Raw genomic sequence first — 16,640 nt, 5'->3', positions numbered from 1 at the left:
GGATGGTCGACATTTTCCCCGTCCCCCCCTCCGCGCATTGCTACTAGCCCCGGGGTCCTACTTTGTTCTGGAGTTTTCTCTATACCCTTCTACCCTTCTGTGAAAGCCCCTGTTATTAAACCCTCCTCAAATTTCTCAGTCCAAATGCACCAGCTGTTTCCCTCTGGAAACATCTGTGCTACAAATTCCGAGTAATTCTGAGATTTCTATCACCCCTGAACTCCTGACCCACATAAGTAGCTCAGACTACTGATCCCTCACCCCGCTGGCTAAAAGACCGGCTCCACCCAGTCTTCCCCGCCCGGGTAAATGATAACTTCATACTGGTAGGTGCTGGCACTCTTACTCTTCCCCAGTTACGTCTGGTCTATTAACAAACAAAGCTGCCACAAGCCACCTTAGGAATTTATCCTTGCCGTCCTGTCTGTAGGGCAAATCCCTGCGTGCGCCACGGTTAGGTTAAAGGCTATTGCCGAGTTGTTCTCCGACCTGGAAGGCTCAGCCGGTTCCTGTCCGCCCCGCCCCCATCCCTCCTCCTCCCAACGGTGGGTATCGCTCCGGTTTCCCCACCCGCTCCTCTACGAGACATAAGAGGTTAACACGGTTCGGTGTGTTGGTGTCTAACCCGCAATTCTACGCCGTGGGAGAAGCGAGGCCCTTTTTCCCCGGGAACCTTCCCCGGGGGTTTGCTGGAGCCGAGCGTGGGACCCCGCCGAGTCAGGCGCCCCGCCGACTGCGCCCACGGCTTCACTGACTCCCTCGTTTTCCGCGCTTTCCTCCCTCCCACCTCCCCGCCCAAGTTTCTGATTCCTGGAACCAGGCTCGGTGACCTCACGCCAGTGACTTCACATCCGGGACCTTCTGGGAATTCTCAGAGGCACTTTTTCGTAAGAAACCTAACGCGGGGAGGGCGCGACGGAAGGAGGAGTGCTCAGCTTTTGGGGAAGAAAAGAGGGAACCGCAGGGGCAGCTTCCTCCTTCCGATGGGGGATGGTTTGGAGCTGGCAGGGCCGTGCGGCCAAGTGGTAGACTCCCGAGTCCCCGCCCCCGCGGCCGCCAGCCCGCAACGCGCGCGCCCCCTCCCTAGGCCGCGGACCCCAACCCTGATCGTGACTGGTTTGGAACCAGGGCAGGATTCCTGAGGGCTCCCCAGGTTGAGCCTCGGCCTGAATTTTCTTTGGAAGTTAGATGTTCGTCTAACGTGGCAGCTCTGCCACAGGTGGGGAGCAGTTATCTAGAAGGAGAAAACGGAGGTGGAGGTGGTTATTGACTTGCGGGTACTGACGGTGCAGTGGGAGAGAGATGCCCTAAACCAAGGGGTTATAATCGGGTTTCCCAAGCGTAAGATTGAGAGGTCAAAGAAGGACAATCTTAATGGCTTTTGCTTTCTTGAAAAGGTTGCCTCAGAGCTGAGTCTTCCTCCATAAAATAAGTATTTAAAAATAGATTTTACAACTGTGGTGGCATAAAGATGAATATGGTAATGTTAAGTGTTAAGACAATTTCTTCTATCTAAAAAATCCTTTTTTACCCTGTTCTGGTTTTATTAGAAGTTAGAGCATTTTCATGGGCCCTTGAAAGTATTGTGGGCCCCAGGCTCCCTGCCTGCAGTGCCCATTGGGTAAGCTGGCTCTGGGCAAAACCAGGGGTGTGTGACCTGGCCCAGATAGAATATTATGGAGGAGTGGATGGAGAAAGGCAATAAAAACCGGTAGCTGCTGTATACGAAGAGCCTTGAATGACCTGAAGGAATGTGAATTTTGTGGTGGAGCTGGTAGGAAATCGCTGCAGGGCTGGACTGGAGGAGGACTGACAGTCTGGAGGTGGCACTGGAGGTGGGGAGAACATCGGGATGGCTGTTGATGTAATAGGACATCCAGAGTCTCAGCCACAGCGGAGATGGAAGGGTAGGGAAAGGCAAAGAGAGAAGCTGGCAGGTTGATTGGTGTGTGTGTGCGCGCGCGCGCATGCGCGCGCGCAAGGATATGCCTATGCCTGGGCCGATTCTCATGGAAAAGGAGCAAAGAGGAGAAACTGTATGTATGGGTTTCAGGACTCTGGGAAGATGGAATGGAAAGTCTGTCACCAATAACAAAGGAGGGAAAATGTGCATACCGTTTGGGGCACCTGGGTGGCTCAGTGGGTTAAGCCTCTGCCTTTCAGCTCTGGTCATGATCTCAGGGTCCTAGGATCAAGCTCTGCATCTGGCTCTTTGCTCAGCAGGGAGCTTGCTTCTCCCTCTCTCTCTGCCTGCTCCTCTGCCTACTTGTGATCTCTCTGTCAAATAAATAAATAAAATCTTAAAAAATATACGCATATCATAACAGGCTTGTGGGTGGCTTCCTCCTGCCCAGATCTCTTCAATAGCTCCCTCCCTGCTGCCCGAGGCCCTCTCCAAAGTTCTATTTCCATTGGGTCACTTTTCTTCTCCCTGTGGTTCAGAGGACAAAACTGCAGTCCTCTCCCGGATAGTTCCACATTTTGAATGAGAAAAATCAGATTTGGTTTTCAACACCCTTACAGTAGAACAGTGTTCCAGAACTTCATTTGGCTTTCTCAATCTTCAATAATTCACCCTTCCCGCCAAAGAAACAAACAACTATACTTGACTCCCATCTTCCAATGCAAACACTGGACTTCCAGAGCAGACCAGGCTAAAACCAAGGGCTGGGGCAGGAAATACACTTAACAGGGAGAAGATAAACCTTCATTTATTCACTCTAAAACATGGATCAGGCACCTACTAAGTGCTTTTGTACCATTCTGGCAGGTACAGGGGATGCAACAATAAACAAATGAGAAGTGATTTGTCCTGGAGATGATATGCTGGTGGCAGAAGACCCCATGTGGACACGGCACCCTCCAAAAATGGCCACATGTTCTTCTAGAACTTTACCTCTTTCTCATTAAAAGGTGGTGTCTAATACCCCTTGCATTCAATCCAGGCAGACTTGCGACTCGTTTGGAACCAGCAAAATGCAGCAGGAGTGATTTCGTGTGATTTCCAAGGCTGGGTCAGACAAGGCAGTACAGTTTCTGCCTTGTTAGTTGGGATGCATGCCTTTGGAGCCTTGAGATGAAATGTAGGAAGTCAAACTACCTTGAGACTGCCATGCCATGAGGAAGCCCACACCACGGGGAGAGGCCATGCATATGTGTTCTGGCCGATATCCCAGCCAATAGCCAACATCAGCTGCCAGGCATGAGTGGATGAGCTTTTAGATGTTTCCAGACACTAGCTGTTAAATTACCTCGGCCTTCAAGTCTTCCCAGCTGAGGCCCCATACATCATGGTACAGAGACAAGCCATCCCCACTGTGTTCTGTCCAAATTCATGACCCACAGAGTTCATGAGTGTTATAAAATGGTGGTTGCTTAAACCACTAAATTTGAGGTCATTTACTATACAGTAATAGTATTAAATTGAGAACACTGACAGTACGCAAATCCATGCACAAGATAATTTTATATTGTGGGCGGTCTCATGAAAACGAAACAGCATGATAACTTGTTGGAAGGCCTCTTTTGATGGGGAGCAGGATGGGGGGGCAATAGACAGGGGAGGGAGGGACATTCGAACAGGATCTTAGTGAGAAGGAGCCCAGCCACTGAAGATCTAAAAGAAGGGACATCCAGGCCGAGGGTACAGCAAGTGCAAAGGCCCTGAGGCAGTAATTGGTTTGGTAAAGATTCTGTGAAGATCAAGGCCAATGTAACTAGGGAATGCATATGAGGAAGAGAGTGGGGGAGACAAAGTTGGGAGAGGAGAGCAGAGAGACAAGTCATTCTGGTCTTAAAGGCAGAGAAGAGTTAGATTTAAGACAATGAGCTGGGAAGCCACTGGGGAGTATTTACACGACAGCGACTTGATCTGGTAAATTCTCTGTAAGCGCTTTGGCTGTCAGATGAACGACAGATTGTTAGGACAGGGGGAAGCAAGGAATACAACTTGGGAGGCTATGGCAGTGGCCCAGGGAAGCAGGCAATGAGTGATGGCCCGAGGCAGCGTGATGGCACTGAAGGTGGGGACTGGTGGACAACTCGGGACACAGCGGCAGTAGCAGGGAGTGACGAGAAGGGAGGAGGCACCCGGCCCGGCAGGTTGGCCCCGGGTGGGGCTGCCACTTGGGTGAGGACCGGAACCCGCACCCGCCTGGAATCCCGGAGGGAGGCTCCGAGCAAGGGCTGGCCAGGACGGCGCGTACTGGCGTCCAGCGTCTGGCTCCCTGAGCCGGCCCTTGGCTGCGCGCCTGCCCGGCGTTTCCGGGCAACGGCTGCAGCTGCCCGAACGTCCCGAACCCGGCGGCCGGGGTAACGTCATCGTCACCTTGGAGACGGCGGGTGGGAACGCGCCCCTCCTTTTGCCTGCCGCCACCCCCGGCCCCGCTCCAGGGGCGTGGTCTGGGCGGTGCGCGCTCCACCTGCGGCCAGGCCCCACTTCCAGCTCCGCCCACTCCACGCGGGAGGAGAGGTGGAGCCTGGGTCTCCCCGGCAGGTGTGCAGGGCAGTAGGCGAGACCTCATCGAGCGGCAGCTACTCTCCTTGGTGTACACTGCCGCCGGCGTGCTCACCACTCACCCACCTATCTCTTCCCACCCTTCCCCGTAGGCCACCTCGAGTCCTCCGGACCCGCTCCAGTGCCGTTAAGGTTACCTCCGCGGAGATGATTTTCCCAAACTAAAGTAACAGCCAATTCGCTTCTCGTGATCTCGTTTTTATTTCCTTAACAGTATCGCTCCCTTCCAGAATTATCTGCTTATAATATATTGTCTTCCCTCTTTAAACCCAGGCTCCGTGAAGGCAGGGATAAATACTGACTTGTTCATATCTATCCTCAGCATCCTGAACGGAACGTGGCAGGAAGTAGGTGCTCAATAAATGTTAGTCGGATGAATCACTGAATTCACGTAATCATTTCGTTCATCTGTGCTTTCATTTATTTGACATTTAGAGTGCCTTCTAGGCAATTTTGATAAGCACCAGTGGTACTGAGATGAACAAGACAGGAACTCCACCTGGAGGTGAGAAAGAGATATGAAAATTAATGGTTACCAATAACGCTAAAAAATGAACATGTTGGAGTTCCGGATGCTAGGCATATAGCTCCAGGCACTCTGCACATAATAATTTGCTTAATCTTCACAAGAGTAAGTACTGTAATTGTGCCCACTGTACAGATGAGAACAATGAGAACAGCCATGCTGTAAGCTGCTGGGCCCCCGCAATCAACTGAGAGTCCCCAGAGGGCAGGGGAGGGGGACATGTGGCCAGGGTCCCAGAGAGTTGTAGGTATTAGCCCCAAGTGGGTAGATTCAGTATCTTAATTGCTCCCACACACCACTGTCTTCCACAGGGGAGTGGCTCTTTCCAGTTCAGAGCCCAGCTGCCCCAGGGGAGCTCACTGTGTGAGATCAGGCAATGAGCGGGCTGTGACATGACACGTAGAAGGCTGATTCCGGGGCTGGTGGTTGTAGGCTAGGATCCTGCCTGTTCAATGAAAGCAAAGTGTGGACAAGCTCCCACATAACCTTGTTGTGGGGGGAGCGTTGGGGGAGGTAGACAGATGGAGGGGTATCCAGGAAATTGAGGGGTGGCACTCATTCCCATCTCTGGATTTTTGCATGTCTTCTCTCTCTGCCTAGCCTGTACCTTCCCTTGATTTTCACATAACTGGCTCTTTGTTATTCAGATCTCAGGTGAGGTTTTTCTCTTGGAGAGGTTTGCCTTTGCCATGTGCTCTAGGGCAATCACCTGTCATTATCGCACCACCGTATGTTAACACTCTTCCCCTAGAGTGGAAGAGTGACCTAGTCAGGTGCATTATCCTTATTCCTCATCTATTTTTTCCTGTTTATTCGTGGTCTGTCTTCTCATTCTAGAAGGTTACTTCCCTGAGAATGTGACCCTATAAGGCTTCACCTCTGTGTCCCTGCTGCCTAGAATAGACCTGGCATGCAATAGGCACTCAGTGCCTTTTGAAAGAGGGTAAAAGGGGCCTGCACTAAATCATTCTGGCCTTCCAGGCCATGCTTCATGCGCTTGCCTTCCCAGCAGCCCCCACTCTGCATGCAGCACCTGGCCTGAGCAGGGGAGAGGGCCCAGCCATCTTGGCCAATGGGGTTCCCCTGGGGTGTGACCCTCCCTCCTTCCTAGGCCTGACTGGGCTATTTTCCCACTCTGGAGCAGGATTCTGGTCAGACTCCACTCCAGGATGATGTCCAAGAACCTCCAGGAGGAGAGACCAGAGGTAGAGGGGTAGCAATGTGTGTATGGGCTGGGGAAGGGGGGAGGGGGGAGCAAGGAGAATGGGGGGATTGTGTGGGGCCTCTTTGTTTCCCAGCGACGATGGTAGAAGAAGGGGTGGCTTTTTTGAGATCTCCAACACTGCTCTTGCCAGGAAAATGGGGCTTTCACAGGTGGTGGCTCTTCCCCCTCTCACTCCCCAAAGTGGGAGCCCAGACTCCAGAACAGATGCACAAACGACAGACATGCACAGATGACAGAATAAAACTTGGGTTTATTCAGACTGTATCCTTTCCATTGGGGGTGCAGAGTGAAGGGCAGTGGGGGTGGGGAGGCAGTATCCTTGGCTTTAGGGACATGAATCAATTCTGAGCTTTTCCTTGGGAACTTTGGGCTGCCAGACTGACCTGCTGAATGGTGGAGAAAGTGATGAAGGGGCTGCAGCAGGGCCCTCCTGGAGCCTTCAGACCAATCCCAAGAGAGACCAATCCTGCTATCCAGTTGGCCCTGTCCTCTCCAAGAGTTAAGGAGCTGGTGACTGAGAACATTTTGACTCATAACAAAAGAAATAAAGGCTGAGAGGAGAGGGTCCCTCCAGTCCTAAGGGGGCTCCTCTTAGGCTCAGCCTGTGGGCTAGGCCTGTGCGAGGAGCATGTGTGTCTGTGTATGTTCCATCCTCCACCAGCTGCTGCTGGCAGCCATGCTTCTCCCATGCCCGGGCTACTGGGTGGACCTCATCCCAACCTTTCTTCCTCGCGTTTTGCAGGAGCTGGGCTTACTGATGGAGCTGAGGAAAGGGAAACTGCTCACATGTCCTGCAAGATGTCCTTTCTTCTTGGTCCTTGCCTCACATGCGTGGGAGGTCAGTGCCCACCCAGAGGGCAGTGCTGGTGGGAGGCCGTGGTGGAGACAGGGGGCTCATTGGGCTGCGGGCTGGGAGTGGCCATAGTGGGCCTGCATCATCCTGGCTTCTGCTGAGCCTGGCTGGGCTGTGCAAGAACTGCCGGAGCAAGGGGGAAGCATGGAGCTCGAGGTGGGGGCCTGGGCCCCTGGACAGCTCTGCCTGCTCGGTGACCACAGTGGGAGATGAGAGAACTGGGTTCCTACATGTGTCCACCCCTTCACACTGCTGAGTAGCTGTTCTTGTGGCTCTGTAGCACTGAGAGCCACTGAGTCCAGTCTGCAGCTCCAGAACACTCTTCTGCTGCCCAGTGGGCAGGGCACTTGCTGAGGCAGAGGCAGGCTCGGGCTGCCCAGAACGCTGAGTGACCTCCTTCTTTCCAGCCTTGTCCTGGAGACCTTTCTGGTGGGGCCTGGCCTGGCCCACTTCCTGTGTCAGGTGAGTGCTTTTCACTGAGACATCAAGGATGCCTGTGGGGCTGGGAGCCTCTGGAAGCATCCTTGTGGCTGACTCCATAAAGATGAATGTTGGGGAGCAAGATGGATCTCTGCCAGAAGGCAAGACTCCAGGGAGGCCTGGGTCATCTTTCAGTGTCTCTGGCCTCCTGGTAGAAGGGATGATTGAGGCTGCTTGAACCCTGGCCTCTATGTGATTTCTGACCTTGGCCTGGCTCTGGACCTCAGAATGGCTTGTAGCTTGGGTTTGGTTCTTGACTGCAGTTTGCCTTCTGACCTCCTGGCCTGTGCAGTTAGGTCTGGCTTTACTTCTGTCTGTGTCACCAATCTTGCAGGCACTGTGGGCCTGCGGAGGTCCTGGGGCATGGCCTCTGATGTTGGTCTCAGGCTGGGGGTTGGACATGGAGCTGAGAGCCTTGTGCACAGCCTCCTCAATGTCCAGCAGCCTGGCCAGAGTCTGTTCCCTCAGTCGGGCCACCTCTGTGCTGACCTTCGCCAGCTCCCCGAGGGCCCGCTCCACTGAGGCCTCAGGTTTGTGGGGGGCAGCAGGAGCCTGAGGGGCCACTGCCAGCTGGGGCACAGTTTCAAAGAGCCTCTTCAATGCCTGCACATCCACACTGCATGCGGCCTCCTCCTCTAGAGCTTGCACCTGGCCCAGGAGGCCCTGGAGTTCTTGCTGGCTTCCCTGCAGAATCTCAGTGCTCTCAGGGGCCCCGTGCCAGGAGCCTGCTGTGGGCTCCTCTCCTGGGGGACTGGGACCCTGCTGTGGTGAGGGGGGGTGAGTGCTGAGAGCTGAGAGCCTGAGGGGCTTTTGGGCGCTGCTGCCTGCAGCCTGGCTCTTGGTGAGTCCGGAAGCCCTGGTGCTGGGGCCATGTTGGGGGCTGGGCTGGCTCTGTTCATGGGGGCGTCCAGCCAGAGTTCTGCATCTCTGGCCTGCAGTGGTGGGGACGTTGGCTGGCAGAAGGGTGTTTGCATATTTCTCACCTGGCTTGTGTCCTCCTTGCCCTGCCCCTTTGGAGGAGTGGGGAGAGAGGGCTGAGGGTGTGGGCAGCCTCTGAGGAGGCGGGATCTGGCTGAGGTATGCCGGTTTAGGAGGCACCTGAGGCTTCTTCCTTGGGGGCATTTTGGGCTCCAGTTTTGGGGTCCTTGTCTGTGATGCCCCAGGGGTTCTCTGGCTGGCAGGGCTGCTGTGGGAGTGGAGAAGGGGGTCCTGCAGGGACTCGGCGTCCTGTTGGATAGAGTCCTCATCATGGTGGGCATGGGCTGGGCAGTCCGGTCCTGTCACAGCAGCTGGGAGAAGAGGAGGAGGAGGAACAGAGGCATTATGGGAGTGCATACAGGCACCTGCAGGCTGAGGCTCAGAGGCCAGAGTGTGGTGGGCTGAAGAGGCAACCTTCAGGGGGTTCTCTGCAGCTTGGAGGCCTCCTGGGCCTACTCTTGCCATTGCCTTCTCTGGAGCTCCCTGGACCATCTGTGTGCAGCCCCCAGGCTCCTCCCACCCAGGCCTCAGTCTTTGACCTTGGCCTTCCTGAAGTGGGGTGGGAGCCTGGGCCGAGAGGGAAGTGTCCCTGCCCCGCTGTGGGGGCTCTCTTTCAGAAGGCTGTACACCCCCATGGGGCTCAAAGGTCCTCACAGGGTGAGTAGTGTGGATGCCATCCTCAGTAGTCACCCACCCCTCAGGCAGTCCTCCGGGCAGTACTTTCTGTTCCCCACTGACCTTTCTGGGGTGTGCTGGGGTCCTGGGGTCATCTCCAGCCACAGGTCTAGTATTGCTCTGGGCAGCCACGGTGACCACGGCCGATGCTTGCAGGGGACCATCAGGGTGCCGTGGTGGCTCCAGAGGTGCTGAGGTGGCTCCAGGGGCAGAGTCTTGCTTGTTCTTATTGAGAACTTGCTGGCTCAGGCTTTGGGCCTCCGCTGTTGCCATCCACAGATTTTGCATGGCAGCCTGGAGGTCTGGGGCTCCAGACCCCCTGGGTGTCGCTGTGGTTCCTTCAGACTTTCCCAAAGCTGTTATCCCTTTCTGCCCAGTACAGCTCTCTTTCTGCTTTTCTTCCCCAGCCAGAGGCACTGCCTTTCCAATGACCTGTGGGAGGTGGGGGGTGCCCCCTGTGCCTCTCAGGTGCCCCATCCCCATACTGGGGTCCAGTGGGGGAACATGGATGATGTTCTCCATTGCGGGTAGCTTCTGGGGCCCCTCGCCGGCTGGCACTGGACTTGAATCAGCTGGTGGCTCCCACCGCAGACTGTGCAGGCCACTCAGGTCTCCTTTGTCTATGCAGCTGGCCAGCAGCTGCACACTGCCCCTTTCAGGGGTCCTGCTAGTCAGCCGGGGCTGCAGGGAGTAGGCAGTCAGCGAGACCAGGCCCTGCTCTGTCTCCTGCATCACCAGCCCAGTCCGTGCTACTGAGGTCCCCAGGCCACAAGCCAGCACCTGTTGGAACTCAGGGTCCATGTCTTCGAGGTTCCCGCTGCTGCCCGGAGCTGGCAGCTTCAGCGGCTTAAGGCGGAGCTGTCCCACTGGGTCCTCCTGAACCAGCATCCCCTGCGGGTCCACATCTGGCCGGCGCAGTACTTGGCGGACAATCCTGGGAAGCTCGCCAGACACTAACTCCTCCTTCCGTATGTGGGGTCCCCCCTGCCCCGGGCCTGGCAGCACATACTTGGCAAGGCAAAGCTCCCCCAGGCCTCGGGCCTCCATGAGGATGCCTCCGTGGTGCAGGAGGCCAGACATAGTGTGCAGAGTCCTCAGGGTCTCCTCCGCTGCGGTCTCCTGCCTCTCTGGCACCCTGTTGACTGAGGGGCCCACGGGCTGCTCCTCCTGGAGGTTGCCCCCTCGGATGCTCTCAGCTGCCAGGGAGCCCATGGGGCAGTTCTCAAAGAGCCAGGTGAACTTGTGCACAGAGCCCACAGAGATGGGCTCGGGGAGTACCCTGGACCCCTGGTCTTCCCTCTTGCCTGCCTTCAGGGCCTGGAAAACCTCCTTCTGCCGAGACACCTGCCCGGAAGGGATCTCCACTCGGCTGCAGTATCGCATAGGCCCTCTTCCGCAGGGACGGCCCAAGGCCTGCAGAGGCTCGGTTTCGAAGACATGTCCATCTGTCTGTCTTTCCCCAGGCTGGATCTGGCTAACCTGCAGGTGCTGCTCCCTGGAGCCTTCTGGCCTGTCTAGGGGTTGGGGCGCAAACATCCAAGTGCAGGACCGCGCCTCCGCCTTAGCTGTGGGATCTATGACCTCTGGCCCCTGCTTCTCGGCCAACTCACTCATTGGGCACGTCTCAAACAACCAGCGGATGGTCTGCACATCACCTTTCGGGAGTGACTCAGGCTGGGAAACTGCCTGGCTCTTTCCTTCTTCCTCCTGGGGTTCTTGCTGTTCCCGCTGGTGGATCACCTCCAGGGGCTGGGTCTCAAAGAGCCACCGGGCAGTGCCGACATCTCCGGCCACCACTTCTTGCCGGGTGATGCCCTGTACCACGTCCACGGTACTAGGGCTTCGGCCCAGTTGATCCAGGGGCTGTGTCTCAAACATCCACCGGTAGCCCTGCACATCACCTCCAACTATCTGCTCTCTGCTGACAGAGGTCAGGGCATGGAGATGGCCTTTGCCATCCTGCATAGCGTACACTGGGGACCCTGTGTCCTGGGACAGCCCCATAGAATCAATTCCTTCTGCTCTGTTCATACTCCGAAGGGCCAAAGGCTCACCCTGCCCAATGCTGTCCAGGGGAAGGGTTTCAAAAAGGTTCTTGAAGGCCTTCACGTCCCCCTTCACCCCATCCCTCTGGGGGGCACTCTGAGAGTGGGACGGTGCAGAGGAGCCATCACTGCGTGGATATTCAGCCATGAGCCCCTCACACTCCTGGGGACCCACTCGTTGCAGGTGGCCCACTTGGACTTTGTCTCTAGGAGTGTCCAGGGGCTTCATCTCAAATAGCCACAGGGTAGAGCAGACATCGCCAGGGACTACTTCCTCTTTGGGTGGGTGCTCTGCTCTAGACTCCTCTCCCCCCTTGAGAGTGTCCAGTGCTCGGGTCTCAAACAAATGCCGCTGCTGCTGAACATCTGGACCAGGAGGGACAAGGTCTGGCGATGGCTGGAAGTCTTTCTCATCAACCAAGATCTCCCGAATGGCGTCCAGCGGCTGTGTCTCAAAGATCCAGCGAGTTGCACTGACATCAGGCCGGGTCCCCTCCTCCAGGGAGATCCCCCGGATTACCCGCACCTGACTGGGGTCCCTGTTGATGGCATCCAGAGGTTGGGTTTCAAAGAGCCAGCGGGCACACCTTACTGCATTGCTTTGGATTTCCTCCCGGCATGCGGCCTTGACCTCGTGGATGGCACCCTCTGCATCCTGGATGGCACACAGTGGCTCTGTTTGGAACAGCTTCACCGTCTTCTTCACATCGCCCTTCAGCTCCTGGATCTCTGAGCGCAGCTCCAAGGGGCTCTGCTCCTGGATGGAGGGGCGGGAGCCCAGGTGGTCCAGTGGCCGCGTCTCAAAGAGCATCCTGGTGCCCTGGACATCCCCGCTGGCCTCAGGCTCCCTCGCCTTAGCCCCTAGTGCCTCAGCCTCGCCAGTCAGCTCATCCAGTGGCTTTGTCTCAAACAGCTGGCGGGCTGCACGAACATCCCCTCTGGATGGCAGAGGTCCGGCTGGCTCCTGGTCCGTGCTGTTGGCAAAAGAACCTTCCTCAAACTTGCGGGAGGTAGCCTGGACATCACCACCGGGCACAGGCTCCCTGGCAGGCGGCCGCTCGCGGTCCCCAATGGCATCTAGCCGCCAGTTCTCAAAGATCCAGCGCATGCACTGGACGTCACCCTCTGTGGGCTCCTCGGAATCCAGGACGTCAGCCAGGTCTTCAGCCACGGCCTCGGCCAGATTCTTGCGGAGCTCAGGGTGGATGTGCTTGTAGAGGCGGCGGAGCTCGCTGGCTTGTCTCTGCTGGTGGAACTTGGAGAAGGACTCCTTGGGCGGGGGCGGGGGCAGGTCCTCCCGGGCTGGGGGTGGAGGGAGAGGCAGGTCCTCTGCGGTGGTCATCGGAATGGTCAGCATGGGGGCTGCCTGCGTCTGGGCTTTGGCCATCCTTCAGAGAAGGGGTAGAGACGAGGATGGGGCTGGTCTCTGGGAGAAATGATAGCAGGCAGAGCCTTAGGGCAGAGTCGTCCCACGGCACCTTTTGTTGAGACTCCCTCCCTCTCCAGACCCCACCTGGCTATCACCCTGCCCCCTGCGTGGTAGCTATGTGACAAGTCAGAACTTAGGGCATATGGAGCCACCCATCAAGGTGGGTCCTGCTTCCCCAGAATTACCTGGGTTGCTAGGGAGCAGGCAAGGCACTAGTGGCCATGAGTTTGTCCTTTAGCCCTACAAGGGATTCCGAAACCTACAATAGGCAAACCGGACAAGTTCCATCCTCACCTTCCTTTACCGAGGTCGGTTTTCCCCTCGTGAACTCCCAGGTGAATCCTGACTGAGGGGTTCCCAGTCTGGGAGAGGCCGTTCCCTAAACTGGGGACTTCTTCCCATGGAGAAGAAATTCCCTTTCAGAGCACCAGAGGGCGCACTTGCCACTTTACCGGGAGTCCTGCCCAGCCTCTAAGGTCTTCCCTCCTGACCAGCTCTCCAGCCTTCTGGCCCCAGGGGGTTTAGCAGGGGCTGGTGGCCTCTGCTACAGCAGAAGCAGCTGAGGCTCTGTGAGGGGCGGTTGTTCGCAGGCTCTCTTAGGGTTCCACGGAGCCAGATTCTGAGTGTCAGGTAGGGGTTTTTGGTGCATTACCCCAAGATTCAGAAGGTGGGAGCCGGGGGGCACTCAAGGGCCTTCTAGTCCAGCCACTCACAATTAAAGACAAGGAAACTGAGTCATGGAAAGAATCAGGTGAATGAGTGGCAGGCAGTGCTAGCTCGGGGTTCCTAGACCTGATTTGGGACCCTGCTCCCAAGAAATAAGAGGGAAAGGGGCATGAAGCTTTCTTTTTTTTTTTTTTTCCAATTTATTTATTTTCAGAAAAACAGTATTCATTATTTTTTCACCACACCCAGTGCTCCATGCAAGCCGTGCCCTCTATAATACCCACCACCTGGTACCCCAACCTCCCACCCCTCCGCCACTTCAAACCCCTCAGATTGTTTTTCAGAGTCCATAGTCTCTCATGGTTCACCACGGCACGAAGCTTTCTTATTGGCTGTGGTGCCCCTCTGTTCTCCAGCACCCACCCCAAGTGTGAGGGAGACACCCACACAGAGGGAAGACACTGGACAAGAAGGCTTCCTGCAGAGACCTCCTTGCCCTGCCTCTTGGAGATTCTTCCCCAGCTGTAGGCCACCAGGCCCAAACTCCTGTATTTCTCTTTGTCCCTCTTCACATCAGTCAGCTTCCATCAAGGGTACTGCTTCCCCCCAGCTCCCCCACTCCCTTGCCTTAGCCTTCTACCGCTCAAGCCCTCCTTTGCTCTCTGTCCTCTATGTCTTATCTGTCTTGTGACAGGTGGACCGACAGTCCCCAGAGGCCAGCAGGGAAGGAATGGGAAGCACGTCTCCCACCCCCATCCCCGCCCCACTGCCCCTGACCCGCTCTGCTCCACACTCATGCTAAATATAGCTGCTGTCCTGGCCTCGGCCCAGCGGCCCTGGGCTCAGGAGGGAGGCCCAGGCTCAGCCACTGGGACCCTGGGCTCCCTCACGCAACTTATCTCCTTTGTCCTTTGACCCGTCTTCTGAGATAGCCATCCAGTCTGCCCACCAGACTTCAGAGACCCGATGTGGGGAAAACTCTGAAGCCTGCAGCCTGAGTCTCCTCACACACTCTGTGTGGTTCCTTTCATCTCTGAGTTCTGATGGGAACAAAGGCAAACCGTGACTCCCAGTCCAGTCACAACCATGTGGCCTGAGCAGTTGGCATGTATGGACCATGAGCTCCACCCCACCACTGACCCCAGGAATCTCTAGAATCCCTGCTATGGTTATAAATTGTTAGCATCATGGAATCCAGGAATGTCAGAACTGTGGACCCTCAGAGGTCAAGGAACCTAACCCCTCATTGTTTAGACAGGGAAACAGAGGCCCAAAGACAGAGAAGGAGCTGTTCTGGGAGGCTCTGAAAGGTAATAGCAAGACCTGAAGCAGGTTTTCTGCCCTCTAGCCCTTCCACCCTTGCACCTGCCTGGCCCAGAACTCCTGGAGCTTAAGTTCTACGGGACAGGAACAGGGGTGGGGTGTGGGTAGAAGCAGAATTGGGACCACCACACTTAGGGTCAGGCGTGAACCCCAAGAAGTACACCAGGGCTTGGCCTATCCAGGGCTGAGCCAACCTCTCAGGGAGACCCCACCTTTGCTGCCACGTCCGGTGCTCCTTTGTTCAGTCTCCCCAGGTCTCTACATCTTCAGATCCGGTCTCCCCTCCTCATGTCCCCAGATTTGCCCCAATGGGTAAGACTATGGTCTGGGGCAAAGTCTGCTCTGCACCTCAGGCCCTGGGCATTGATACATTGGGAGGTGGTCTCAGAGGCCAGCGCTGGGGAGATATTCCTGGTGCCAGATATGCCAAGACTTTTGCCCACAACAGCTACACATGGGGTTTGTCCTAGCAATGCTGAGTCAGGCCTATGTCCTACCCTTCAGCCCTATGTCCTCTGATCTCTCTTGTGTCTCTCTATCTTGTGGACACTGGGCCTACCTGGGCTTCCCTGAGAGGAATCCCTGCAGCCTGGGGAGCTCCATACCTGTATTTTAGAAATGGCAGCTCCAGGCCACCTTCTGCTGAAAGCCAGACTGGTAAGAACCTGTGTCTTCTGTGGGACTCAGGTCTGTGGCAACCACTCTGAGAGCTCCCAGGGGGCTCATGCTAATGCTCCTTTAACTTCCTCATGGACTTTTTACATCAGGGACCCCCACCCCCACTCACCTCCTTCCTCCACCCAGAGCTGACTGTGATCTACACTCCCCTGTGAGCCATCCCACATTGCCCATAGGGGACCCCAGCCCAGAGATCCAGCCTGCTGTGGAAAGACAAAAGGCCAGGTCACTCACCTGAAGGTCCTGCTTGGCTGAGGGGATGCTCAGGTCTGTGGCAGGTGTGATCTAATGGTCTGTCTTTTCTCTTTGGCTTCTTGTTCAGGGCTGGTCCTGCTCTGCTGGCCTCGTTAGATGCCTTCTTGCTGCTCTGGCTCTCGTCTCTGTCCTCTGCCAGCCTAGCAGCTGCCTTTATCTTGCTGACTAGGGGGTGGGCCAGGTGGGGGCGGGTGGGAGAGGCTAAGTTCAGAGTATGAAGTGGCTCAGTTATTTTTAGGGCTTGGGGAAGTTCCCTGTCCATCCCAGGGAATCAGTTACATGTTCTTTCTGCTGCAAGGGGAAGAGGAGTAGGGACCGCTTCATTCATTCAAGTCTCATCTGAGGACGGGGGTCAGTGACTCAGCCATAGTGTGGGGTGCAGGTGTCCCAGACTATTTTGAGGGAATGAATCAAGAGGGGCATCTGACACCTAGACAGCCCTACCCCCCTTGTCCCACGTGGCCCCCCTCTCTGCTCTGGACTGGTCTCTGACTATTCCTGATGTGTGTGTGTTCATTGTGCCAGGGGACTGGAGGCCCCCTGAGGGCAGGCCTGGGTCCTCTCTGCTCCTGGCCTGGACACTTCTGAGGGTAAGCCCAGCTCTCCTTCTCCCCCATTCCCTCTGCACTAAGGATTCCTCTCTCTTGTCCTAATTCTTTGTGCCCCATCCACTGGGCTACACAATCCGGAGTGCAACTGGACTAGTGGAAAGACATCTGAATTTCCAGGCTTCAACTCTTTACTAGGTCCTCGACTTATCAAAGAATTCCACAGAATGGTTCTTTGGTTTTCATAGCCAATGATCTGGGTCCTTGTTTACTTTTGGACTCTTCCCTCTGACTCAGGGCCCAAGCTTTCTGGGAATGGGGGGGAAGGGAGGGGTGGCACATGGCGAGCTGACTGTGGTGTTATTTCTGACCCTGGAGTCATCAGCTTCCCAGTCACAGACAACTGCGGGGGATCATGCCTCCCCCTTCTTTGCTTCCCAGAA

At 56.0% G+C, this 16,640-nt stretch overlaps 1 protein-coding gene across 1 annotated transcript; it reads right to left on the bottom strand.

Moving 5' to 3' along the window:
- Positions 1–7,090: 7,090 nt before the first annotated feature.
- Positions 7,091–12,685, bottom strand: XIRP1 (xin actin binding repeat containing 1). The gene has a single exon (XM_044254843.1). It carries the CDS (start codon positions 12,683–12,685, stop codon positions 7,091–7,093), a length of 5,595 nt encoding a protein of 1,864 aa, XP_044110778.1.
- Between the last annotated feature and the right edge of the window lie 3,955 nt (positions 12,686–16,640).

The sequence above is a fragment of the Neovison vison genome, chromosome 6 (genome assembly GCF_020171115.1).
Source record: "Neovison vison isolate M4711 chromosome 6, ASM_NN_V1, whole genome shotgun sequence".
Classification (NCBI taxonomy): Eukaryota; Metazoa; Chordata; class Mammalia; order Carnivora; family Mustelidae; genus Neogale; species Neogale vison.
The sequence above is the reverse complement of the archived record's forward strand: the minus strand, read 5'-3'. Positions and strand labels throughout refer to the sequence as shown.

What these genes read in the sequence shown, in the direction of transcription:
- XIRP1 (XM_044254843.1), bottom strand. Translation starts at nt 12,685, where the DNA reads ATGGCCAAAGCCCAGACGCAGGCAGCCCCCATGCTGACCATTCCGATG.